At 41.7% G+C, this 26,035-nt stretch overlaps 1 protein-coding gene across 1 annotated transcript; it reads left to right on the top strand.

Annotated features, from left to right (window-relative positions):
• CSRP3 (cysteine and glycine rich protein 3) lies at positions 1-26,035 on the top strand. Its single transcript, XM_030560139.1, has 6 exons — positions 1-95; positions 10,131-10,262; positions 21,474-21,642; positions 23,062-23,194; positions 24,149-24,242; positions 25,267-26,035. Exons 2-6 carry the CDS (start codon positions 10,151-10,153, stop codon positions 25,338-25,340), a joined length of 582 nt encoding a protein of 193 aa, XP_030415999.1. The 5' UTR covers positions 1-95; positions 10,131-10,150; the 3' UTR covers positions 25,341-26,035.

Here is a 26,035-nt window from a genome sequence, read left to right as displayed (position 1 = left end):
CAATGCTGGTGACCACTTAGGCATATTTAAAGAGTGCAGGACCCCTCCAGTTCAGATTCTTCATCAAGCCAAACCAGACAAGACAACCTAGTCTGGTAGGTATTGTCACAAGGGTTCTGGTGGGTCTATTTGCTGATAGGGACCTACGGAATACATTTTTCTCTGCTAGGGATTAGTTGTGGCCTACTGCTTTACTGAAAGGAATTTATATGTATAGTGTGGAAGTATGAGCTCTGTGGGGCTGACAGCTGTACTGGAGTCCATAGGAGTTTATTGACATAGTGGGGTTTAATAGAACTGAAGATACAGGGTGTTGCATTAAAAAGCAGTGGAATCATATTTTCCACCAGGCACACTCAACATTTTAATATATAGGCTTAATAAGACAGCAGGATAAAAATGAATGGACTTTACTGGAAATTTCAAAAGACTCCAAACTCAGTTCAGCTGGTAATATTTACTGATTTTACACAATTTTTTAGATAAAAGGATTTTAAATCAGTCAGAACTAATATTTTTAATCTCTGGCAACAGCTGTTTATGTGTTGATTTGGAATCAAATTCAACACATGCCCCCTTGATAAAACGCTAAATAACACAGCATAGGTGGAAGATGAAGCAATTCACAGGATGCAAATGTGTCAGTCTTTTCTGGAGTTGCTTTAAACATGCACCTACAGGCTGTTTGATTAAACCAGCCTGTGGGGAACTCCAAACACTAGGAGAAAATAATTCTAGAAATGAGTGCGCATGTTTAAAAATTCAAGTGTAGCATGAAAATAATTTTAGTGAAGCCTGGATCGTCCTAGAAAACCATAATTCTGTGTCCACATGTTGGTAAACTCTACAATGAGAATTTTGCATAAGGCATGAAGGACCAGGAACGGCTCCATTATTGTGACAAAGATTTATAAGTAGACACTTGTGAAAGTAAAAGCAACAGCTGATATTGTGGCATTAGTGCTAGAGGAACATATTGCTTAAACCTGATTCATACAGATGACTTGTAATGTGGGGCACTGCTGCCAAGACATAAGTGAATCAGATGGTTCTGATTTTCTAAAACCAGTTCAGAGTATTTGGCTCTAGTGTCAGTGGTATGAGAGTTTGCTGGTGTTTTTAAAATGTATATATTGCAATAAAGTGGGGTTTGACAAAACTGTAATATTAGTATGCTAGAAAATGTCAAATCAGTAGGGAGGGTGTCAAATCACAACTCCTTAGTAATTTTGCTAGCTTTAACTCTGGCTAACTCTTCAAGTCATTTAGGTGATTTTGAAAGAAAAGGCCTAAGTGACTGAAAGCCAATGTGACTTGTGCTCCTGCATCACTTAGGGCATTTTGAAAATCCCACCCTTAGGCTATATGCTTCAGTTTACCACTCTGGAAAACAGAGAGAAGAATATTTGCCTATTTCAAAGATGTTGGGAGGCTAAATTAGTTACATTAATTAGTCAATGCTATGTCAGTGCTAAATATTATTCATATTCCATTTGAATGTGTGTGAATATAAAAGTCATTATGAAAGTGACATAATGCTGCCAAACTCAGCTATGTGATTTCACTCTGCAAATATGAGTGTTTATTGTGTTGCATTCTCATTTTGCTGACTAAATTTGGTTTCTGTGAAGGACTTGTTTTAGATTTTGACCAAAATACCTGCACGCTTTTTGACATAAAACAGTGTCAGTGTGGGACACTGCAGATCCTTAAATGTTCAACACAATTTATTCTGTCAATTGCGGCAATAGAGAAATAAAATAAAGTAGTTTTTTTAACTGTCAGGTTTTAGTACAGTATTAATACGTTTAAACATATTGTTATTAAATAAACAAATGTTGAGAGGCGCTAGGTGTTTGCAACAAGAAATACCATATTATAACTGGTAGTTTAAAATATTAAACAATTTAGAAATTGCTACAGAACTAATATTTTGAAGGACAGTATAGTTCCTAGTAATAATACCTAGCTCTCCTATAGCAAACTTCATCTGAAGCTCTCGAAGTTATTAATACAAGTATCATTATCCCAATTTTACTGAGGAAAAACTGAGGCACAGGAAGTTTAAGGCCTGGATCCACAAAGGGATTTAGGTATAGTGATGCTGAGCATCACAACACCAAACTTAGTCACTTGGGAGATCACAGGAACAACATTGTGATCTACAAAGCCTGAGTTAGGCAGCTAAACTCCATATACAAAGAGTGGTGAGAGATAGGAGTCTGAGGCCTGATCTACATTGAAAATTTACCTTGATATAGCTACACTTTTCAGGTGTGTGGGGGAAAAAACCCCACATCCTTGAGAGACATAGCTATGCTGACCTAACCCATGGAGTAGACAGTGCTAGGTCAATGGAAGAACCCCTTCTGTCAGTGTAGGTAGTGACTACACTGAAGCACTACAGCAGTGCAGCTATGTCTCTGTAGCATTTTAGCTATAGACATACCGTTAGACTGATCCACAAAAGCCAGCACTCTAGGTGGTTCGATTTCACTAGATATGCCGATGAGAGGGGTGTGGCCTAAGTCCCACCTCTCTCTCAGAGATAAGCACCTAAGTGCAGCCTGCAGGGAGGTACCTGGACTGGAAAGGTGGGGAGGGGGAAGATAGGCAGCCTCTGAGCAAGCCTACCAGATTGGACCACTCAGGTAAGATATGTGGCCTAACTCCACACAGAACAGCTGGGTACAGGGGGAGGCCTGATTTACTTATAACTTTTAGCCCACTGGCTTGGGTACTCACCTGGGAGGGTTCAAATTTCCCCTGCACCTGAGGAGAAGGGGTTTGAACAGGGAACTGCCACCTCTGAGGTCAGTGAATACACAGCTGTAGAGTGACTCTCTCTAGCCCAATTAATAGTTAATCAATGTGGAACACTTCAATCAAAGAGATTGAGGGAGCCCACATCAGAATATCCCATAGCCTAGCGCAGAGGTTTCTAAAGTTTCTTTGCTGAGCCCCCTCCTTTGGAGATTCATGGCCCATGTCCACCCCCCTTTATAAGAGGGCAGGGGATAGATGTTCATCACGTGGCAGCAGAGGAAGACTTTGCTCCCCGCAGCAGTTGGGCAATCTCAGCTGCCAAGATCTGGCTTATTCCTGCCGTCCTCTCCCTCCCTGCATAGAGGAAGCAAAGAGGGCCCATGCTAAAGTGCTGGGGTCAGGAGGGGAGTGGAAGGCTGCACCCTGTGAGTAGTGTCCCCCCTGGCTGACAGAGCCCCTCCTGACCCTTCAGTGTGGCCCTATCTGCTTCCCCTGCACAGGCTCTGTCTGGCAGGAGAAACAGATGGGGCTCTAAGCCCTGGGGCTGTGCTGAAGGGCTGGAGTCAGGAGGGGGCTCTGCATGGTACAGGGATCAGTTACTACTTCTGGATTGCTGCCTTCCACTCCCTGCTCACAGCCTCCCCAGCAGAGGAGGGTAACTGCTGCTTGATGATGACTGCAGCTGTAGCAGTTGGGAAGCAAGAGAGGCAGAGAGTCTGGTCCTGGCCCAAACAGAGCCACATCCGCTTCCCCTGCCCGCCGAAGTCCACTTCTGAACCCCACTGCTCAGTGCATGCATGCCTGACAGTTTGGCACCTCCAGCCTAGTGGTTCATGGCTCAGACTGAGGAGATAGGCGTCTGGACTCCTAGAGGGAGGCAGCAGTGCGCATGCCAACAGGCAGAACCTAGGGAACGTTTACTGCAAAACCAGGCACCTATAGAGTTGGGCAGCAGCTGTGCGGGAGTTTTGTGGATTGTAGTGGCATCCACAAATGGGACTTAAGTGCCTAAATCTGGGGAATGGCGAACTGCAGCCACCACGAGCTGCGGGGGGGGGGGGGGGGGGGCGTGCCTGCCAATGGTCAATGTGAACAAATTGTCTTGCGGCTCACCTTCGGATTACCCTGATGGGCTGCGTATTGAAGGTTGCCGACCCCGATCTAGACATTTCTACTGTGCCTATCACTGTACTATCCAGCCACCATAATATCTTACATTTCCCACTCTGCTTATTCACTTCAAAGCTAATGTGCAAAAACCCTGGTATTCTGATAGTAGACTTCCATTGCTGGACATCTTATGAGTTAGACCAAATAGTAAAGTGGTTTTTGCACTTCAGACAGATATGATCAGGTCTAGACCATCAAATTCATATAGTAGTTACCCTAGCCCATTGTGAATCCTAGCCTTAGAAGTGAAATGCTAAAGCCTTAAGTTTCTGGTAGCCCTGTCCAGTGCAGAGATGATATTCTTAGGGCCATATCACGTCATCAATTTTTAATACAGCTCCTTTATGAAATTGCATTGAACAAGAAAGGAATCCTGGCTATGGGTCTGACCCCATGCCCATGGAAGTCAATAGACTCCTGATTTCAGTTGGTTTTGGATCCTGCCCTAAATCCTTGGGTCTGGCTGCCCTGACATTCTGATAAGCCCTAAATAAAGTGAATCATGTGTTTATGACTGCATGCCTGACACGTGAAAGTTGTACTTCATATGATAGCAGAACTCTGATACGGAACAAGGCAGGACACTGAGTGCTAGTTGGCATGCCCAGAACAAGAATGCTACTCTAGCTCAATGCTACCGTACAGAAATGCTCAGGTCTAATGCTGTTGCTGTCCAATGGCAGTTCAGTGGCTCATGTGAACCAACTATGGTGGTTACATTCCATACCCTATGGTCACAGAAATCTCCACAAATCACAGAAATCACCATGACTGGCAGTCATAGTTGGCTGACCACAGATTTAGTGGGCCATGGAGACTAAGTCTGGGGTTTTTCAATGGAGTTTAAAAGAGCTAGTCATCCAAATATCACCAGAATTTGGGTGCTGGGCCTCTAAACCCCTTGGGATCCTTGGAAAATCCCAGCCTAAGAGTACAATTTTCAAAAGCAATTTAGGAGACAAAGTCCTATTTTCAAATGTGCCTAAGGCATTTGGGAACTCCTAACGCTTTTGAAAATCAAAGGGGTAGCCATGTAGTCTGGATCTGTAAAAAAACAACAGAGTCTCCTGTGGCACCTTTAAGACTAACAGACCTTAATCTTAAAGGTGCCACAGGACTCTGTTGCTTTTGAAAATGGGATGTAGGCTCCTAAGGCACTGAGTCATTTTTGAAAATTGAATCCCAAATTACTAATGCACATTACATGTTTTGATTTTAACTCAGGTTTGAGGCCATTGGTTGTACAGTAGCACTGAGCTGGAATAGCATTGCCCTGTCATGGACCATGTCATGGACCTGTTCTGTGAATACATAGACCATATAAGGGGGAAACATAGGCAGGGTTTAAACTGCCTGAATAAGCAGAAACAGAAGTTTTCGAGGCACGCAGGAGTGCACTATTTGCCAACGAGAGTTATCTAAGGCTTATGTGGTTTCAGCTTCCATATCTGTACTGGATACCGTGTTTAGGAATGGACTAAAACCTAAGGTTGTACAAATCAAGATACGAAATTAATCCAGATAACTGTGGTGAACATTCTTAAAGAGCATTCTGGGAGCCTTTGCAAGGGAGATCCAGTCTTTTGAAGAGATCATGGTTTGAAATGTGTGGACTCCCTGCAACTCCTGGTGTGAACCCTAGAAAAGTCAACTTTGTCTTCATGGGAATACTACTACTTTGCACCTGTTTAGTGTCTTTAATACAATGACCTCAGTGTGCTTTACAGACACTGACCTAGAAGGTTCACTTCCCCCACTGGTGAAACATAACTTCCTCTGGGATGTAATGCAGCAGCTGTTTACTGTCTTAGAGCAATGTGACACAAGAATATTGCAGTAAAATTTACTGTGTGGTGTCCATTTGGATTAAGCCTTCTATGCTCTGCACGGACATGAAAGAGCTTGAGCTAACTTCTGCTACATGGTGCAACTCAACTTCCATGACTTGACTTCAGCAGGGAGAAGGAGTATTGCATTGCACTGCATTCATGTAACTGAGAGCAGAATTTGCTTCTCACACCTATGGCACTCTTGCCAGGATTCAAGATTAAGATAAGATATTTGTCCTAAGATTAAGTTAAAATATTTAAAATTCAGATAATAGCCATCCTACAAAACTAAAGGGTCAGATTGTCCATGGCCCTTCAATTGCACAGAGGTACATGTAGGAAAGGAATGCCGCAGGGTGTAGTTAATGTACATGGAGACAGAAAAGGGCTGCAATTCACTTCAAAATGAGAATGGAAGAGCTAGAGACCTGCCTCTTTATCCCACTTCTGCACCTATCTGCAGAGCTGGCCAGGCCAGAGATCAGAGCATGTGGCACCATCACAAGATTCAGTGTCCTTTCAGGGATATTCTCTATCTTGACTCTTTTCCCCTCCATCAGGTGATGATGAAAAGAATGGAAAATGTGTAAGCTCATGCAGTAATGTACTAATGTTGCTATAATTAACATGAGTGTCAAGGGTTCCTTTCAGAGCTGTAACCACTGCCCATAACAGCGAGAGGTTCGTTATTGAATTTTATCAGACCTTCTCTGGGACGTTTGCTCCTTCACTCAGCTAATGACGTAATTACAATCTGTTTCAACCAACTGCCCTCTTGACAGTTTGTCAGGGCCTGGGACCTGATCCTGCAAAGTGTTTTGTGCTTTCAATTACCGTTGGGCTTCCACTGAATTCCTTAACTTCAACTGGTGCAGGCTTGAGCCCCTTGATTCCAAAGGGAATTGAAGAATATCAGGAGTCACTCAGCACATTGCAGGATCAAGCACTGATAGCATTGTCATTAGATATTGCTCTGAATTCCGGCTTTTTGATTTCCACACTTGAAAAGAGTGGAGATAATTGGACTGGTGTAAGAGGGTGTGAGATTCCATTCAGTTCAATGGAGTTGCAACTCCATTATGTATTAAACACCCCATTCTATTTCCATTGATGCCAATTAGAAATTTATCACTAATAGTAATGGGAGCATGATAGAAGCGTAGATCATTTATTAATTTCTCAATTGTGTCATAATACTGTTCATTCTCTTTGGTCTCCATTATCTTAAAACCCAGGTTTGAAATATTATTTATTTTTTATTCCTGTTATAAGAACAATCTATCATATTCTCATTGTGCAGGGCTGAGTCATCTGATATATAAGTGACAGGGGAACAGAATGTTACAAATTAAATTAGTTAATTTCCATTCATGCAAAGACAAAACAACAAATCTAAATGAATGAGTTTGGTACAAAGTTCTTTTTTAAAAAAAATCAAAGAAAGTGTTGCGGACAGGAGAAAGATTTCAAGTAGCAAACATGATGATTTTTGTTAAGTAAAAGAGTTAGCAAACAAGGAAAATAATGGATTTTAAAGTCCAGTTCTACTCTGTAAAATATGCCCCTTCTTCCTCAATAGATCTGTTCTTACAATGTACTCATTAATAAACAAGTAGTATGGTGGGACCTTAAAGACTAACAGATTTATTTGGGCATAAGCTTTTGTGGGTAAAAAACTTCACTTCTTCAGAGGCATGGAGTGAAAGGTACAGATGCAAGCATTATATAATGACATATGAAGAGAAGGGAGTTACCTCACAGGTGAAGAACCAGTGTTGACAGGGCAAGTTCAATCAGGGCACATGATGGCATATATAACATTGGTAGATGTGCAGGTGAATGAGCCCTTGATGGTCTGGCTGATGTGGTTGGGTCCCCTGATGGTGTCGCTAGAGTAGATATGGGGACAGAGCAAGCAACGAGGTTTGCTACAGGGATTGGTTCCTGGGTTGGTGTTTCTGTGGTGTGGTCATGTGTAGTTGCTGGTGAGTGTTTGCTTCAAGTTGGGGGGTTGTCTGTAAAAGAGGACTGGCCTGGCTCCCAAGGTCTGTGACAGTGAGGGATCATTTTCCAGGATAGGTTGTAGATCATTGATAATGCGCTGGAGAGGTTTTAGCTGGGGGCTGTACGTGCTGGCCAGAGGTGTTCTGTTATTTTCCTTGTTGGGCCTCTCCTGTAGCAGATGATTTCTGGGTATCCATCTTGCTCTGTCAATCTGTTTCCTCACTTCCTTACGTCGGTATTGTAATTTTAATTTTATGGATACAGATTAACACAGCTACCCCCGATACAATGTACTCATTATCACTTCTGCTTACTTCACCAACTAAATCATGTTTTTGCTACTTTTTAATCCTGTTAACACCACAAAGCTAAAATAAGTATAGGAAATTGAACAAGACTTTATTTCATCTCTTACATACATTCTTAACTATGTTTCACTTGCAGAATCTTTAATATTAGTGATGTTCAAACCAGAAAGAGCCAGCTTGACTTTCAGGTTGAGTTTGCAGAGCTGGAAGTTAAAGACAGCTTATTTTCACTCAGACACTTGAACTAGACATCACTGATGATATAAACATGAAACGTCACAATATCATTTTTATAGCTGCTTTTCAAGGTGAAACTACACTTCAAAATGTGAACCAAATGATTATCAGCTGTTTGTGCTACACTGTTCTGAGAAATTCTCCTCTATCTCTTGTTCGACAACTGAAGAGGAATTTTGGCATAGTAGGTTTGATGAATCATTCAACGTTCAACATCTTTTCCTTAGCTAAGTACCCGGTATATATCTCAGCTGTGAAATTATCAGAGCCAAATTGGAACAAGCTGACCCAAAGCTGGCTTTGAAAGAACAGTTAACTATAATAAGAAAGTGACGGGCTTTCCAAGAAGGATAAGAAAGGCCTGAGCCAGGAGTTCAAAACAGTCTATGTGCCATGCAAATGACAAGATGACATTCCAGTCTTCCTAAAAACTATGACTCAGAAACATGAAGAAAGCTCCAGGGCAAACCAGATTTGCTCTAGTTGTTTTAGAATTTGATGTACAACATAGTCAGCAAAGAGGACACTGAGGTTGGAGTCAGGTGATCTGGGTTCTATTTCTGGCTCTGACACTGCCCTCATGTGACCTTGGGCAAGTCACTTCACCTCTCTGTATCTCAATATCCCCATCTGTACAAAGGGAATAAGAAGTTCACATTCCTTTGCAATCCCTGAGATCCCTAAGTGAAGTACCTCAGAAAAACTAAATATTATTATTCATTGTTGACTGGTTAGTAGTGCTGTTGCATCTGTTGTGTTTCCACAATTCAGAAGGATGAACAACCTGCATCCATGAAAAAGCCACCAAAAATAACATTAAATGTAAGACTAAATTCTGTAGGTATTAATTCCTTAATCTAACTTCACAATCGATCATATCATAAGTTTAAAGAAATATGGGTACAGGAGACTTTCTTTATTATACGTCTGCCAGTGAACAAGAACATATGGTAGCCTAGAATAAAACAACAGTTGCTTTGGAGAGAGCTAATAAAACAGTAAAATATGGTATCTCTTGACAGATAAGCTTGGAATATTGATCTCTAGAACTGTATAAGGCTAAATTCTGTCCTTGGATTCACTTGTAAAATGCCACTAAAGCTTTGAATTCCGTATAGGATCCAGATCCTCCATACTCTTTGCCACACAAAAGTTATATGAACGTTAATGACCAAGGAAAAGGCCAACACTGCAGAAAAGCAGCTCTGAAAGGAAAAGTTAATCTTTGGAAAATGCAGCCCCCAGATAGCCTAGATATTTATATATGGCTCCCTACTACCACAGAATCTGAGCATACACAATCTTCAGAGTATCCCTGTGAGACAGGCATAGTACTATTTTCCTGTTTTACAGATGGAGTGACTTGCCCAGGATCACACAGGAGTCTGTGGCAGAAAAGGGAATTGAATGCAGGTGTCTAAGGCCCCAGCTAGAGCCTAACGACTGGAATATCCTTCCTCTTGATCATGGTCTATTGGACCATCACTCCTCAGCTATTGACTAAAGACTAACAACCAAAGGTCCCCATGGGCTATTATAGCAGCCAGAGTTCTCAGGGGCATATGGAAGTCCTGGTAATGCCTCTTCCCCCACCACCCTCAGTGATGCCCATATGCCAGCCTCAGGGAGACAGAGTGATATAGGAGTTAGTCCACTGGCTCTTTGCCACCAGAGAATCTGCAAATACTGGGGTGATACGCACGTGGGCAGCTATGCTGGCTTTGGGGCCAAGAGAAGAAAAAGGGGGAATCCAACTCGCTCTAAGTAAGTCTAGGCAATTTCTGCTGACAGTTCTTTTATTTATTTGCTTTTTTAGGTAACGCTTCAAACCTAAGGATGCCGAACTGGGGAGGTGGCGCCAAATGTGGTGCTTGTGACAAGTCGGTGTATCATGCGGAGGAAATCCAGTGCAATGGCAGGAGTTTTCACAAGACGTGCTTCCACTGCAGTAAGCTGAGCTACATTGTTGTAACTTTGCAGTATCTCCACGGCTCAGTGTAACTCCCATTTTAACTTGATTCATTCCAATAACTTCCTGCTGCAGCAACGAGCTCCTTGAGTGTCAAATCTGCTCAGACCCAGAGAAGAGACTTGCTCTAATTTACTTTATTCATTTAGAATTTTTGTTCAGTGGGTGTGAAACATAACCCTAGACAGAGGCCCTTAACACCATTCAGGACTCAAGTGGTCTGGAGTAGAGGGCTGTAGCGATCCCCTGGCAGCAGGATAAATTTCACCTTGAGCCAGGTTAATCAGAAAGATACATCTCATTTTGGGGAGAACCTCAAGGGGGCAGCAGGCACAAGTTACCTGGTCACTCTACTTCCCTATACACTGCTCCCGCACTTCACTGAGCCACAAGAAGCCAGGGGAGAACCCCCACCATCACCGCAGGAGCAGCATAAGGTAGGATGACCAGATGTCCCATTTTTAAAGGGACAGTCCCATTTGTTGGGACTTTTTTCTTATATAGGCACCTATTACCCCCCACCTGCTGCCCTGTTTTTTCATAGTTGCTATCTGGTCACCCTACATAAGGCCACCATGAGCAGCTCTAGGCTGCCCCACATACTACTTCCAGTATGGGAGCATCCCACATATGGGGCTGAAGGGGGAATCCCCATTGCACTGAAAGCTACAGAGGTTCTGGCTTTCTCCAGACTGCAGAACAAGCCACAGGCAGCTCAGGTCAAGCTGCTGTAAATCAGAGCTGTTTGGTCAGTCTGAGGGTGAGTGGGAAGGGCCCTCCTTTGGAGAAGCAGTCAGTCTGTTCTCAGAGCCAACACCCAGTAAGGGTCTCTTCAGCAGGGTGCTCACTAAAGGCAAGGCTCCTAACAGAAAACAAATCGCAACCAAATGGCTTACAGTTAGAAAGCCTTTGCATCAGGCTGTGTCAGTTTACCTCTTAACAGCAGCTCCTAATAATTGGGTCCAGCTGCTCCAGCTTCCTACCTCATCAGCCAGTGCTTAATTAGTAACGAAAGACCTGCTGGGGCTCAAGTAATTGTTTTACTTTCATAACTGACATGGCAACCCAGAGGTGTAAGGGCCATGAAGTGTCAAGCCTAGAGGTGCTGGGGCTCAGCCCTGGCAAGCCCCCGCACAAATTAAGTACTGCCTTCAGCACAGGAGGGCAATACCCCCTAGGCTCTAGAGTCCCCCTTTCCACACAGGCATTGCATGTTTTTATAGAGAAACTGGAATGTGGGAGAATGGTAACCCTGGGTGTCCCGAAGGGTCTTTACCACTCATCACAGACCGCATTATACAAAGGAGTAGATTTCAAATTGAAAAATCAGATCTATAACAACTGCAAACACCAATTCTTTTAAATTCACCCAGTCACACAAGCAGGCATTGCTTAATGGGAAATTGCAGGGGACGGCTGCCGTGAGAGTCCAGCGATGCCAACAGGAATTGGATGTGCCCACAAGCAGAAGTTGAAAGTTTCCCCCTTTCTGTATAGACACTTTCAAAGTGCCTCCTCCACTGCCATGTCCTCCTGCCTCCCACTCCTTTCCCTATGCAATGCTTATCCCTATGCAATGCTCTTTTACTCCCCACAGCGTGAAACTGACTCTTTCTCTCCATGGACCTACCAATCTAGGAGCTACAAAGTGAAAGTGGAGGAGCTGAGAATGCAGAGGGAGAAAACATCAGTGCAGCAGTAGCTGCCCCTACAGAAGGGGGGAGTAGTGCCATAGCATTTACCTGGCAGTCAGGCTTGAGCTTCAGGAACATTATAGCGGTAACTCCAACATAAGAGTGAAGAATAGGTTGGCCAGATCTCCGCCCACCACCTGTGTCACCAGAGGATTTTAAATTGGCAGTGGTTTGCACAAGTGTAAACGACAACACAAAGTGCATGGTAGTGGAGGATCAGGCACAAAGTGTACATTTGTGAGTCACATTTTTTTAATACATAGACTCAGAATTTGGCCCACACTGAGATAGCTAATTTAAATATTAATAAATTAGATATTGCACTAAACATCTGAGACAGAAGCAAAAAATCTGAGTGGAAAAAAAAGTAAAAAAATCAGAGATGGTCCTTATAACAATTGGCAGATGAGAGGTATGCTAACTGGTGATACTTTTTCCGTGACAGTTAGTTCCAGGTAATACTGATCCGTCCTGAAGTAGGTGAGTCAGTATCATATTTGCGTGCTATCATGCAATATTGTATGGCTATTTGGGTGCTAGGACACACGTCTTCACTCAGGATAAGCATGGCAGGCTTTCCAAGTAAAATAAGAGATTGCACAGACATGAAGAAAAGCAGTTTAGGCATCTGAGCATGGGATTTGGAGTCATGCACACGAGTTCTAATACTGCCTCCAACGATTCCTTCTGAAGCTTTGGCCAAATCACTTAGGCCCAAATTTTCAATAATGGCTGTTTGTGTGTGCCTCAGTTTTTGGGTGTCCAGCTTGAGACATATCAAGGTTGATATTCAGAGGTCCTGAGCTCTAGCAATTCTGATTGACTGCATCTCGAATTGTGGCTGCTGAGCAAACTCAAATTGGACAACCAAAAATTGAGATAATCAAAATTATAAGGTAAACTGACCTTAACTTCCCTGCTTCTATTTCTCCACATCTAATTACAATGTTTACTTCAAGGCTAGGGTGAATAGTTTGTTTATAAAGTCCTCCGAAGATGGTAAGCACCAAGTATAGAAAATGTAACCCAATCTTGTAAGAGCTGGCACACTGTATTCTTCATACATTGTTAGTTGAAAAGAATAGAAGACATCCCTTGCAGCAAATCTTTTCCCCTTTAAAACTTAAAACTCATTACTAAACCAATTTAAATGCTAGAAATGGAAGCCGATGTTGTGTACATATCATTATTATAAGCAAGTCATTACAGCAGGCAGTAGTAGCAACCAGTATAATTAAGGCTGCAAAGTAGTTTCCATTATAGCCCTGTTTTTAGATGCCCATGACAATCTCCTTTGGAGTTGAAATTCTCCAGGCTTGGTCTCTGCATAACAGTAAATTTTTGGTTTTGTATTAGTCATAATAGTTTACTCATAGCACTAATAGCTGTCTTTCTTAGGTTTGATGTAGCACCCATATTGTAGTACATAAACATTGACAGGAACACTGGTAACATGGCATTTTTTTCTTGACTGCAGATGTACCAGTATAGGGAAATAGTTCAACCAATTTAAAAGTTTATTAGAGAATATTTAAAGATAAATGATACAGAGAGTTTGAAACGTCAGTTATTGGTCATTGGGGGTAACATACAGAGCACAGGGGGACGTCATTATTTTGGTATTGGACAGGACATAACAGATACAGTCTGCAGTGTCCCCAATGCGGGGTGTACGGTGGGTGGGATCAAGATAAAGTCAGGCAGTAGTGGGGGTGCATCATTCTTACAAGAAGTTATAAGCAGTCATGAGTATAAGTAAGCGGGCCGGGTAATGAGGACAGGATGACCCTAACATGGTGGAGTTCAGTTCGGTTGGTTTAGGGCTCGGGGGATATAGTCCAGTAGGGGGGGTTCACAGGTCTCCTCCCCCCAGTGGGTGCACAAAGTCATGCCGGCTCACTCTTGATATTGGCGGTGGCCAGACACTTGATCTTAGCCACGAGGCCGAGAAGCGACCAAACAAAACCAACTATGTTAAATGAACACTATGGTTGCAAAATCAAGCATTCAAGAGTTAAGCAATGCCAGAATTAAGGTGTTCGGTGGAACCTTCATTCAGCCTTCTTTTGCATATGTGTTATGATACAGTCTCAATTACATGATCACATCCTGGTTTTTTCCACAGAACCAGACCCAGTGGAAGCACTGAGAGCACAGGAGAAACTGCCTCTCTGCTCTCAGTTCTGATGGTCAGTGCCATAGCAGTCCTTCAGTAGCTGGAAGGAGCAACTGCAGGGAAAATCCTCCTCCATCCCGGCAGCCTTGGGCTGAAGCACACTCAGTTGTTCTATAGGGATGGTGCATGTTCAGTCCACATGGAAGCATCAGAGAATTTAACTGTCAAACTAACAAATCTCTACTAAGCATGTGCAAATGGAGTTTTCTCAGAGGCTTATAACTTGGCCAGGTTTGGGTACGTTTTCACCAGGATGGCAAAAGGCACTCCCTTCCCCCACACCCATGTCAAATTTCAAATCCCTGCTCCAAAACAGGGAGGCACAAGACCGTCTCAATAAAACAATTGTAAAAAAAAATATATAAAAAAAAATTTAATATGGGAAAGACAATATTTCTCCCTAATTCGTTATTGGAAACAGGTGAACCGATTTAGCTAAAACTGTAAACAATAAATAAATAAATCTGACGCAGAAACCCAGCATGGAAAATTTTAGCCCAAACTGTTCAAGTTTGGTAGCAACTGAAAATAAGTTCTTATAATGGGAAGCGTCCTGCAATCTTAATTATAGGTGGCACTTACCTGCACTGAGTATAATTTGTCCTACGAAAATGTGAAATAACACTCCTTTTGCAGACTGTTGTTTACCTACTTTGTTTCCCTCTTGGATTTTACTTAAAACACAACTGTGGTGGATATTTGGCAGGATCTCACTTTATAACCTGAAACTACTTAGTGATGGTTTATGAACGGTCTCTGAGCAGATGACAGGTCTCAGAGCTATTTCAACAATAGCACTTCAAGGGCTTTTGCTCCATCTGTTGTGGTACATAGATACTCTATCCGTATGGTGCCAAAAATAGAACCATTTTATCTGCTGCTGGAGTTTCCATCATCCCTCAACTCCCACAGTAAACATAATTACCATTGCAGAACAGATGAGAATGCAGCAAAGAGTAATCAGGTTCACAAATTAACAGAAGCTTTAGTTTTATTGGCATTAATTAAAAAAAATTGCAAATATGTTTCTTTTTCCTGGATAGCTTTGTCTATTTTTGTCACTGCACTGCCTATTAGCAACTAGTGCCTGATCCAAAAGCCACTGAAGTTATAGGAAAGACTCCCACTGACTGCAATGACTTTTAGATCAGGTTCCTAGTGACACAATTTGATCCGTAACTTTTTCTCTTAATGAAAAAAAGTGTTTGAAAATAACCAGCTAACCTCTCGGGAGTTTGAACTCCCAGCCCTTCTTTACTCACTACGCACTTTATCTTTGTGTGCTAATCATGTGAGCTAATCTGCCTTTTGCTTCAAGTCACAGTCAATGTGTAAATTAGATGCTAGTCTTAACAAACCAGCAGGCATATGAGGTGGGGGAGGAGGTGAAGTGCAAAGGGCATCCGAGAAAGGGCTTTGCACATAATGGCAGAGATTTTTCAAAAGTGGATGCCTCAATTTGCACATGCCATATTTGAGACATGACGCAGGTACTCAGTACTTTCTGAAAATCATGCTTTTCCAAATATCAACTTGGGTTCCGCTTTCCCCCCCATCCCCCAAGAAAAAAGTCTGAGGCACCTAAAATGACTAGTCTCGTCTGAAAAAACATGGCCACTATTTGCTAAACTGTATTGCTTCTTAGTGTCATAGTCTTAATGCTATTGAAAAGTTCTGGATTAATAGCGGAATTCAGTTTCCAGAGCTATTTATACTTAGAACAGGGACAGCATAAGCAATCAGTGTAGTATTGCTCAAACTGTCTCACCAAATTGCCTCACCTGGGGAGGTAACTCCCAGGATGAGAGAATAGTCTAATCTCAATGCCTATTCACTTTTTGGCTACTCTTCTGACACTGAGTGGTGCTAATTAGTGGTAGTTGTGCTATGGGCTTTTTATAACATGGACGATTATTCACTGGGAACTGAACTGAGACCACTAACAGCTGTCAGCTCTTTTTAGCTTTTAGTCTCTTTCAGTCTGGGCTAGATTTAAACTGGTGACCTAGAGGATAAAACTTTGTATCCTATTACCAATGTCTGACATTTCTATGGCACTTTCCATTCAAAGATCTCCAAGAGATTTAGCAGTGAGTTAAACCTTATCATATCCTTGCATAAAGAACAGAGCTGGTACCTAGCTCTTTGGTGCTTCGTTGTAGAACCTTATCTAACCCACCCCGAAGAAACTCTAGTATAGCTAAGATCACCAGATATTTGAGATTCTTTTTGTTTCTCTCACACCAGAGGTGTGAAATAGGGCAAGATAAAGGAACAGAATTCCTGGTAGAGTTCTATCTGGGTGCTTTAAGCATATCACTGACTCTAGGAGTAGCAGCAGTCTTAGGCTGTATCTGCAAAAAGAACAGGAGTACTTGTAGCACCTTAGAGACCAACAAATTTATTTCAGTTTTTGTGGGCTATAGCTCACTTCTTTGGATGCACAGAAGAGGTGAGCTGCAGGCCACAAAAGCTTATGCTGAAATAAATTTGTTAGTCTCTAAGGTGCCACAAGTACTCCTGTTCTTTTTAATGACTCTAGTGTTGCTCAAGTTATTGTTGTGATGGGGAGACTGCATAATTTCCATCCCAGAATACTGAAAGAATTGGCATACAAAATTGCAAGTCCAGTAACAAGGATTTTTAATAAATCTATTAAAATCGGCAGATGTACCATATGACTGGAGAATAGCAACATAGTACCTATATTTAAGAAAGGGAGAAAAAGTGATCTGGACAACTATAGACCCATTATTTCAGGGGTGGGCAAACTTTTTGGCCCGAGGGCCACATCTGGATTGGGAAATTGCATGCAGGGCCATGAATGTAGGGCTGGGCAGGGGGTTGGGGTGTGGGAGGAACTGTGGGGTGCAGGAAGGGGCTCAGGGCAAGGGATCGGGGCAGAAGAGGGATGTGGGGTGTACAAGGGGGGTCAGGGAAGGAGGTTGGGCGCAGGAGGTGGTGCACAGTGTGGGAGGGAACTCAGGGCAGTGGTGCAGGGAGGGGTGTGAGGTTCGGCGGGGGCTCAGGGCAGGGAGTTGGGGTGCAGAAGGGGTGCAGGGAGGGGTGTGAGGTTCGGCGGGGGCTCAGGGCAGGGAGTTGGGGTGCAGAAGGGGTGCAGGGTGCAGCAATGGGTTGGGGTGCAGGAGAGGTGTAACAGGGGCTCAGGGCAGGAGGTTGGGGTACAGAGAGCGGCTTACCTGAAGCAACTCTGGGGGGCAGCAGTGTGCACCGGGGCCAGCGCAGGCTCCCTGCCTGTCCTGGCCCCAGCCCTGCACTGCTCTGGGAAGCAGCCGGGACCATGTCCCTGTGGTCCCTGGGGGAACGGGAGGCCAGAGGGCTCTGTGTGCTGCCCTTGCCTGTGGGTACCTCCCCCAAAGCTCCCATTGCCCGCGGTTCCCCATTCCTGGCCAATGGGAGCTTCAGGGGAGGTACCCACAGGCAAGGGCAGCGTGCGGAGCCCCTTCTCCCCCTACCCCCCAGGGCCGCAAGGACATGGTGCTGGCCGCTTCCTGGAGTGGCGGGGGGGCCTTCAGCACCATGGGGGAGGCAATCCTGTGGGCTGGATCCAGCCCATGGGCTGTAGTTTGCTCACCCCTGCATTAGTTAGACCTCAATAGAATACAAGATTGCAGAACAAATTTTGAAGGAAAGAATAATTAAAGACGTGGAGGTAAATGGAAAATGGGATAAAATGCAACATAGGTTTATCAAAATGTAGATCATACCAGACTAACCTCATATCTTTCTTTGACAAGAGAAATGTTTTAGACAAGGGACATGCAGTAGATCTGGTTTTCTGTAATACATTTGACATGGTATGACCTGCAAAATTATTAGTTAACCTGAAGAAAACGGGGATTCGTACAAGAACTGTAAGCTACGTAAGGAACTGGCTAGAGGGGATATGACAAGAAGCTGTGTTGAAAGAACTGATGGGCTAGGCGGCTTGGTTTGGGGACCAATCTTTAGTTAATATTTTCATTAAGAACCAGGTACAAAAGTAAGAGTGGGCTAATAAAATTTACTGATGACACAAAGTTGGAAGGCACTGTCAATACAGAGGAGGATAGGAATATTATACAGGAAAAACTGGATAACCTTGAGGACTGGAGAAACAGAAACGAGAATAAATTTAATACAAGAAAGTACAAGATCATATATGTAGGGACCAATGAGAATCTCTGTTGCATGCTAGGGGCTCATAAGTTGGAAATTACTGAGAAAGAGAAAGACCAAAGTGTATTAGTTGATCATAGTGTATTAGTCAATGTGATGCAGCTGTGAAATAGGCAAATGTGATCCTAGGCTATATCAGGCAATGTATTTCCAGTAAAGGTAGGCAAGTACCTGAGGTAAAGCCTCATCTAGAATACTGTGTACAGTTCTGGTTGGCCATGTTCAAAAAAGATACATTCCAACTGGAACAGGTGGACAAAAGGACTTCTAGGATGAACAGGGGAATGGAGAGCCTATCTTATGAGAGGAGACTAAAATAGCTTATCTTGCTCAGCCTAGCAAAAAGGAGGCTGAGAGGAGATATGATTGCTCTCTATAAATACATCTGGGAATAAACTCCAGAAGGGACCAGTGCTATTTAAGATAAAGGACAATGGTGTCACAAGAACAAATTGACCATGAACAAATTTAGTCTGGAAATTAGGTTTCTAATCATCAGAGGAGTGAGGTTCTGGAACAGCCTCCCAAATAGGCAAAGTACTTAACTGGTTTCAAAATGGAACTTGATAAATATATGAATGGGATTATACGATGGGTTACCTGCATGCAGGGGGCTGGACTAGATGACCCAGAAGCAGTGCTTAATTTGTAATCAAAGAGGTGCTGGGGCTCAAGGAATTAGCCAGTGCAATTTTTTTTACTTCCATAACTGACGTGGGTAAGCCCAGAGGCGCTGCAGCTATGAACTGCCAAGCCTAGAGGTGCCAGGGCTCAGACCTGGCAAGCCCAGGAGGTGCCAGGACTATGACCTGCCAAGTCCTGGCACAAATTAAGTACTGCTCAGGAGCTCCCCTCCAGTCCTATATCCTAATGAAGGAGCTAATGAATCCTAATGAAGACCCACTAAATCAACCACTGATCACTCTCCTGTCGACTCCTGTACTCCACCTGATCACAAAGAGTAAGGGGAGTTGACGGGAGAGTGTCTCTCATCGATGTTGCATAGTGTGGACCCTGCGGTAAGTAGATCTAAGCTATGTCTAGGATATATTTTTTTTAGAGGGGGCAACCAGAACTTCACACAGTATTCAAGCTGTGGGCATAGCATGGATTTATTTAATGGCATAATAGTTTCTGTCTTATTATCTACTTCTTTCCTAATAGGTCCTAAAATTCTGTTTTTTTTTTTTTTTTTTTTACTGCTGCTGCACCGTCATCTTGGCATCAGATAACTATCCACAACGATGCCAAGATCACTTTCTTGAGTGGTAATAGCTAACTGAGACCCCAACATCGAGCATTTATCTACCTTGACTGGTCAAGAAAATAGCAGATGAAATTCATCCAGTTTTGTGAGATCTCTTTCTAACTCTTTGCAGTCAGCTTTGCACTTAACTATCTTGAGTAATTTTGTATCATCTACAAACTTTGCCACCTCACTACCCCTTTTTCCAGATAATTTATGAACATGATGGATGGCACTAGTCTCAGACACATCACTGGGGGACCCTGCTATTCATCTCTCTTCACTGTGAAAACTGACCATTTCTTTCTAACCTATTATTTAACCAGTTATGGATACATGAGAGAACCTTCCCTCTTATACCATGACCTTACTTTGCTTAAGAGCCTTTGGTGAGAGACCTCACCAAAAGCTTTCTGAAAGTGCAAGAACACTATAGCTACTGGATCATCCTTATCCACACATTTGTCAACATCTTCAAAGAATTCCAATGGATTGAATATGCACTATTTCCCTTTACAAAAGCCGTGTTGACTCTTCTCTAACATATCATGTTCATCTATGTGTCTGATAATTCTGTTCTTTTCTATAGTTTCCACCAATTTGCCTAGTACTGAAGGGAGGCTTACTGGCCTCTAATTGCCAGGATCACTTCTGGAGCCTTTTTTAAAAGCCGGCAACAAATTAGCTATTCACAAATTATCTGGTACAGGGATAAGCAATAGGTTACATGCCACAGTTAGTAGTTCTGTAATTTCATATCTGACTTCCTTCAGAACTCTTGGATGAACACCACTTGGTCACAGTGACTTATTACTGTTTAATTTATCAACTTGTTCAAAACCTCCTCTATCGACACCTCAATCTGGGACAGTTCCTCAGGATTTGTCATCTAAAAAGAATGGCTCTGTGAAAATCTCCCTCCCATCCTGTCAGTGAAGGCCAATGCAAAGAATTCATTTAACCTTTTCTGTGCTGGCCTTGACTCCTGGAGGGACCTCTTCTAGTGTTAAGAAGGGGACCCATTCAATCTCTGGCCTCCATGCTCAGGCCTGGCAGGCTGGCTCCTACTACTACTACAGTCATTGCTATACCAGGAACAAGGCTTAGGTCAACTTCTTTCTATAGAGCAATCAACAGACAGTTTTGGTTAGTACCAACCTGGATTTGATTTACAGTGGTGACTAAGATAGCTCTTTACTCCCTTTCATGACACAGTCTGTTCCTCTTGGATATTTCAACAATAAATTAGATATACCTGGGAAATGATTTTTACTTATCAGGGACTCAAACATGTCTTGAGTGGCATTTTTGCATCACAGACAAGAGCATAGTCTCAGAATATTGGTAAATGTTGAATTGAAAATATAAATATTTGTGCTTATAACAATGACAGCTGATTAACTTTTTTCTACAGTTTTAAAGGATAAGCAATTAAGGGCTTCCAAGCAGATGTATGTGTTATAGGCTAACTCCCATTAATGCTAAAGAGGCTTATGCACAAAGATCAAGGGTTAAATATAGCCCTTAATCTTCTGCTTCATGTCTTTCCAGGGTGCAATGGCAAGCATATTAAGAAGGTTATAACTTTCCTTATTTATTTTTTGCAGATGCATCCTAATTACTTCAGGGAGAAACCACAGGGTAACTTTATCCCATATCCAAATTTGTAAACATTTATTTACCCTACAATAGCTATACATCCTTTCTTCTTATTTCTGCTATATTCTTTTTTCAATAGGGTTATCAGAAAAACTCAGTGTTCCAGATGAGGGCATAATATTGATTTGTATCAATCGTTTTCAAGAACAAAATAAATGGTATTACAATAACTGAGGTATGTTAACTCAGATTTGTAAATACAAATTTTTATATGCTCTTTTGTTCTCTATTTTTAGTGGCTTGCAGAAAAGCTCTGGACAGTACTACAGTAGCAGCTCATGAATCCGAAATCTATTGCAAAACCTGTTATGGAAGAAAATATGGTCCTAAAGGTATTGGGTTTGGACAAGGGGCAGGGTGTCTCAGCACTGATACTGGTGAACATCTAGGCTTGGATCTGCAACAGTGAGTTAAATCCCATTGATTATACCTTTTTAAAAAAAATTTATATTCTCCATTTACTGGACACTTCATTAGGCTTCCATAACAACATCTAGCATAAGTTAGCACAATAAATGCAATCATAGGTTTTTCTTCCATGAGTCTCATCATTTCTGCCAATTTTTAATAATGTTCAGTCTCTTGAAAGCCTTTTAAATTTTTTTCCCTCTATTCCAATAGGCAATTATGATACAGGAAACCTTGCTTTACATACCACCACAGACCTAGACAGTCACTGCAGCTGTAATTTGCTAGTAGTTGCACAGTGCCACAATCATGTTCACCATAGAACAATAGAATCAAATATCTTTCCCTCTGAGTGGCTGCATTGTACTAATATGGTAACAGTTGCAGTACCCTGTACTGTTAACTTTTTTCTCTCTACAGGAACATATCCATTATAAATCCTCTCTCAGGGGTCACACATCATTTTGAGGATATATGACTCAGCAGAGTGATAGAATCCTGACTGCAGATAACTGCCTATATCACTATGCTTTTATAATAGTTTGAGAGTTGTAAAGCTGCACATTTCTAAATGCCTCCAACATTTTCCTCTGTAATGAAGCTAATATATCCATATTGAAGGTACAAGCTTAGAGAGTGTATTTATCAGTAATCCTTTGTCACAGGCACGTTCATTACTGTGAGTGTCACACCAGGAATGTTTAACTTTCTGTAGGCTTAATGACATGTTGCAGCCTGACAATCCAGGAATTCAAAGGTCACTGCATGAATGACTAAGAGCTGACACTGGGTTGGGCTGATAGTTCAGAAATATAGGTTGAAACCATTTTTCTGCATCTGACCTTGACATAGTATAAGGCCTGTTAAAGGCAACAAACAAAAACTACCTGCTGATGCTTTACAATGAACAAAGAGGACAGCACTTCAGATTCCTGTCTCTTTTTATTAACCTCTCACTAACAAGTCCCAGCAGCTAGCTGATTAGAGAGAGAACACTAAAGTATTGCTGCTTTTTATTTTTCAGTGTATCTTTAATATAGGTATATTTTCTTGGACTCCTCACTTGCCTCTCCCTTTCTGTTAAATACAGTCTTTTTTGCGCACATGGCCACTTCCATGTACACAGCCAATGTTATGGCTGGCTGTAACGTTAGGACCAGCAGCTATTCACTAAAACCAAGGCAATGTCATCTGCTACCTTAGTCATAGCAATAGCTCCTTAGCACTGTAACATGCATTTACTTCTATAGAATTTTTTTGTTGTATTACACATCAAGCTTCACATCCCGTGAATCAATACTGTAACATTGACTAACCCTTCCAAAATATACATTGAATTGGAAAGAAGATTTTGAGATTGGAAACATGATTTTTCAAGCGATGTTTAAATGTACTGAAAATCTCTGTTTCCATCAGCTCACCAAAGCCTGCTCGCCCTTCTACGCCTACCAATCCTTCAAAGTTCACCAAAAAGCTTGGAGATGTGGATAAGTGTCCCCGCTGTGGCAAATCAGTATATGCTGCAGAGAAAATAATGGGAGGAGGAAAAGTAAGGGATTGTTACATGATTTTTATTCTATTAGTTTAACAGAGCTTTTAAAACTGGTTTTAATTTTTGCTGAATTATACCAAATTGAGACAGCTTCTCCCCCTGACATAGCTTCTGCCATTCGTGGAGGTGGTTATATTATGCTAACGGGAAAGCTCTCTCTCATTGGCACAGAGCGTCTTCAAACACGTTGCAACAGTACAATTGCATTGGTACAGCTGTGCCAACTGCAGCGCTGTACATGTAGATATGCCCTAAGACACCATTCCCGCCACCCCCACAGCTGTTTCCCTTGAAGAAAGGGATTCTGAAGAAATCTGTTCACAATCCTCAGGTTGCAAACTCATTCTTTGGGATAAGTGTTCTCAAACTTCCACATCTTAATTGTGTTTGGTGGCCCCTCGTTACTGTGCACTATTGCAGGAGCCACTTCCTCTCCCTAACATCCCTATGCTAGCCAGAGTAAATGCTTGTTTATTTTTTAAGCCTTTATTTAATAATTGTGTAGCTGGAAAAAAAGAAGTCAGTGTCATGTAACCTGCTACCACTTTGTGGATCCCAGTTTGGGAACTGCTGTTCTAGGATCATTCATTGAAAATTCTCTGCAGTTTAAAAGTTTGAAGCAATGGCTAACATGCACTTGCTGTAAAGCCCATGGGGTCTGATTCAAGTGCTGACCATTTGAGACATCTCAGTTAATAAGGTCGTTAGGAGTCACATATTAGGATAGGGTGCAGTGACAAAAATCAGCATAGTGACCTATTGTGACTAAAATGGAACATGCTACTGAGATGAAATAAAAATTAAACATAATTTCAGTCTTTTCATCCAAAGAAAATATAAAGCTATAGCCCTTTATATGCTGCTTGTCCAAATTTCATACTAGCTACTTGATAAAATCTAGGTATGATTTTTTTGTCATGTATAATGTCATGTCTCTGCCTTCTCTCTCAGCCTTGGCATAAGACTTGCTTCCGTTGTGCTATTTGTGGAAAGAGCCTAGAATCTACAAATGTTACAGACAAGGATGGAGAAATCTACTGTAAAGGTAAGTACAATCTACTTATGAGATATTTCTGCTATATGGCTGAAGATATTCTTCTAAGACTGCTCTACTCGGACAAAGTGTAGGCATCACCACTTATCTTTGTTAGACACCTGAACTTGGGAAAGTATATTTAGTTCACCCCCTTTCTTTGCTTTAAAGAAGAATCTATAATTTGTACAATCCCATAGCAACACCACAGTCTCATCACTTATTGGAAGTGAATTTAAAAAGCAAATTAATCTATAGCTTCTATCATAAATATTAAGTCTTCTCAAGTTTGAGATCTCTCTCCACTAAGAATCATATTGATCCTGCAAAATGATTTGTGTGGGGAAACCCCTGCATCTGAACTGGTCTTCACTGACTTCAATAGGTTTCCACAAGGACACAGGTGTCTGCCCACAAGCTTCTCATTATAGGATCATGATCTTAGTTGAGATTCTTTCCAAGGAACGTTACACTGGGAATCAAAGATCTTCACAAATATGCTAACAGCACTGAAAATAATGGATTTATTTTGGATTTCTCTCTCAGATCATGCAAGTCCACAGAGTCAATCCACCTTTAAATAGTCTGAAAAGGGTCTGAAGAATTTGATGTCAATGTTCTAGGTTAGGATTGTCAAAGACGCCTAACAGAGAATTCAATAGGAATTCCCTTTGGCCCTTTTAAAAATCCCAGTCCATATATTTATTTCCACATGCTCTGCAAACAAAAAGCATTCGCATGAGTTAGAATTGCCTCTAATACTTATAAAAAGTATGAACATTATTCTTAGAGGAGCATGACTTGACTTCAGACAGAGTTAACAAGTTTGTCTATCTCAGTGAACGAGGTTGCATTGTCAGAGTACTAGATGTGCCTGAGAAAGAGAATCCATGTTTATTTTATTCTTACAGCCTTCCTGGCCACTGTACTTTATTTACTGTGATTTCCAATTATAAATGAGGTTTTTTAGTATTACTTACTACATAAAAATACTCAAAATATTAATTACTAACTTCTTTCTCCCTTTCTTTTGCAGTTTGCTATGCAAAGAATTTTGGTCCTAAAGGAATTGGGTTTGGTGGCCTCACTCAAGTGGAAAAGAAAGAGTGAAACTATCTATAATCAGACACATTTCACACTTCTGTTGATGCCACAGATTGATTGTTTGCTAAGTAAAACAGTGATACATTGATAAGAACCTAGGGCATTTTAAAAAAAACTTCTGCTTCTCCAACCTCACTGGAGAGATTTGTAAGCTTATTTCTTAAGAAATTATTGCAGTAGCTAGAAAATACATTCTGACAAATGGATTTAAATTTATTCTACACTGAAAAAGAGCCTAATATTTTGCTAAATTCTAACTTGTTTGTGAATAATAGTATTTCTTACACTACTACTTATCTTGTTAAAAAAATGAGATCATAATAGCTCTGTGGACTTTGCCACTAAGAGCTTATTATCCTAGGTAAGGGGGCATAGGAAGGTGTTTTGGTTTTATACCACTCCAACAAAGCAGAATCTTGCCCATATTGTCTATCCTAATTCTTTAGTGAAATACATTCTGATGTTATGGTGGTGCTATGGTATGAGAGGAAAGTTTTTTTTAAAAGGCACATTCTAATCTGTCATAATAGCTGATAATTTCAGCTCCGTCCTCCTGAGTAAAAGAGAAAGGGAGTAAAAGACAGACTTCTTGAACTGGAAGCCAAATTTTCATAAAACATGGTAAAATCAAAGTGGATGTTAAATCTAGTTTTGTCATTGTAGATTTCTCTAGATACAATAAACCGTAGATCCTGCTTTTA

The sequence above is a fragment of the Gopherus evgoodei genome, chromosome 4, assembly GCF_007399415.2.
Source record: "Gopherus evgoodei ecotype Sinaloan lineage chromosome 4, rGopEvg1_v1.p, whole genome shotgun sequence".
Taxonomy (NCBI): Eukaryota; Metazoa; Chordata; order Testudines; family Testudinidae; genus Gopherus; species Gopherus evgoodei.
This window is presented reverse-complemented; position numbering and strand designations above follow the sequence as displayed.

Excerpts from the sequence above, each read along its gene's own strand:
- CSRP3 (XM_030560139.1), top strand. The coding sequence starts at position 10,151 with ATGCCGAACTGGGGAGGTGGCGCCAAATGTGGTGCTTGTGACAAGTCG. Across the intron at positions 21,643-23,061 it reads CTAGGCTTGGATCTGCAACA|CTCACCAAAGCCTGCTCGCC; the intron begins GTGAGTTAAATC and ends TGTTTCCATCAG. Across the intron at positions 24,243-25,266 it reads TGGAGAAATCTACTGTAAAG|TTTGCTATGCAAAGAATTTT; the intron begins GTAAGTACAATC and ends TTTCTTTTGCAG.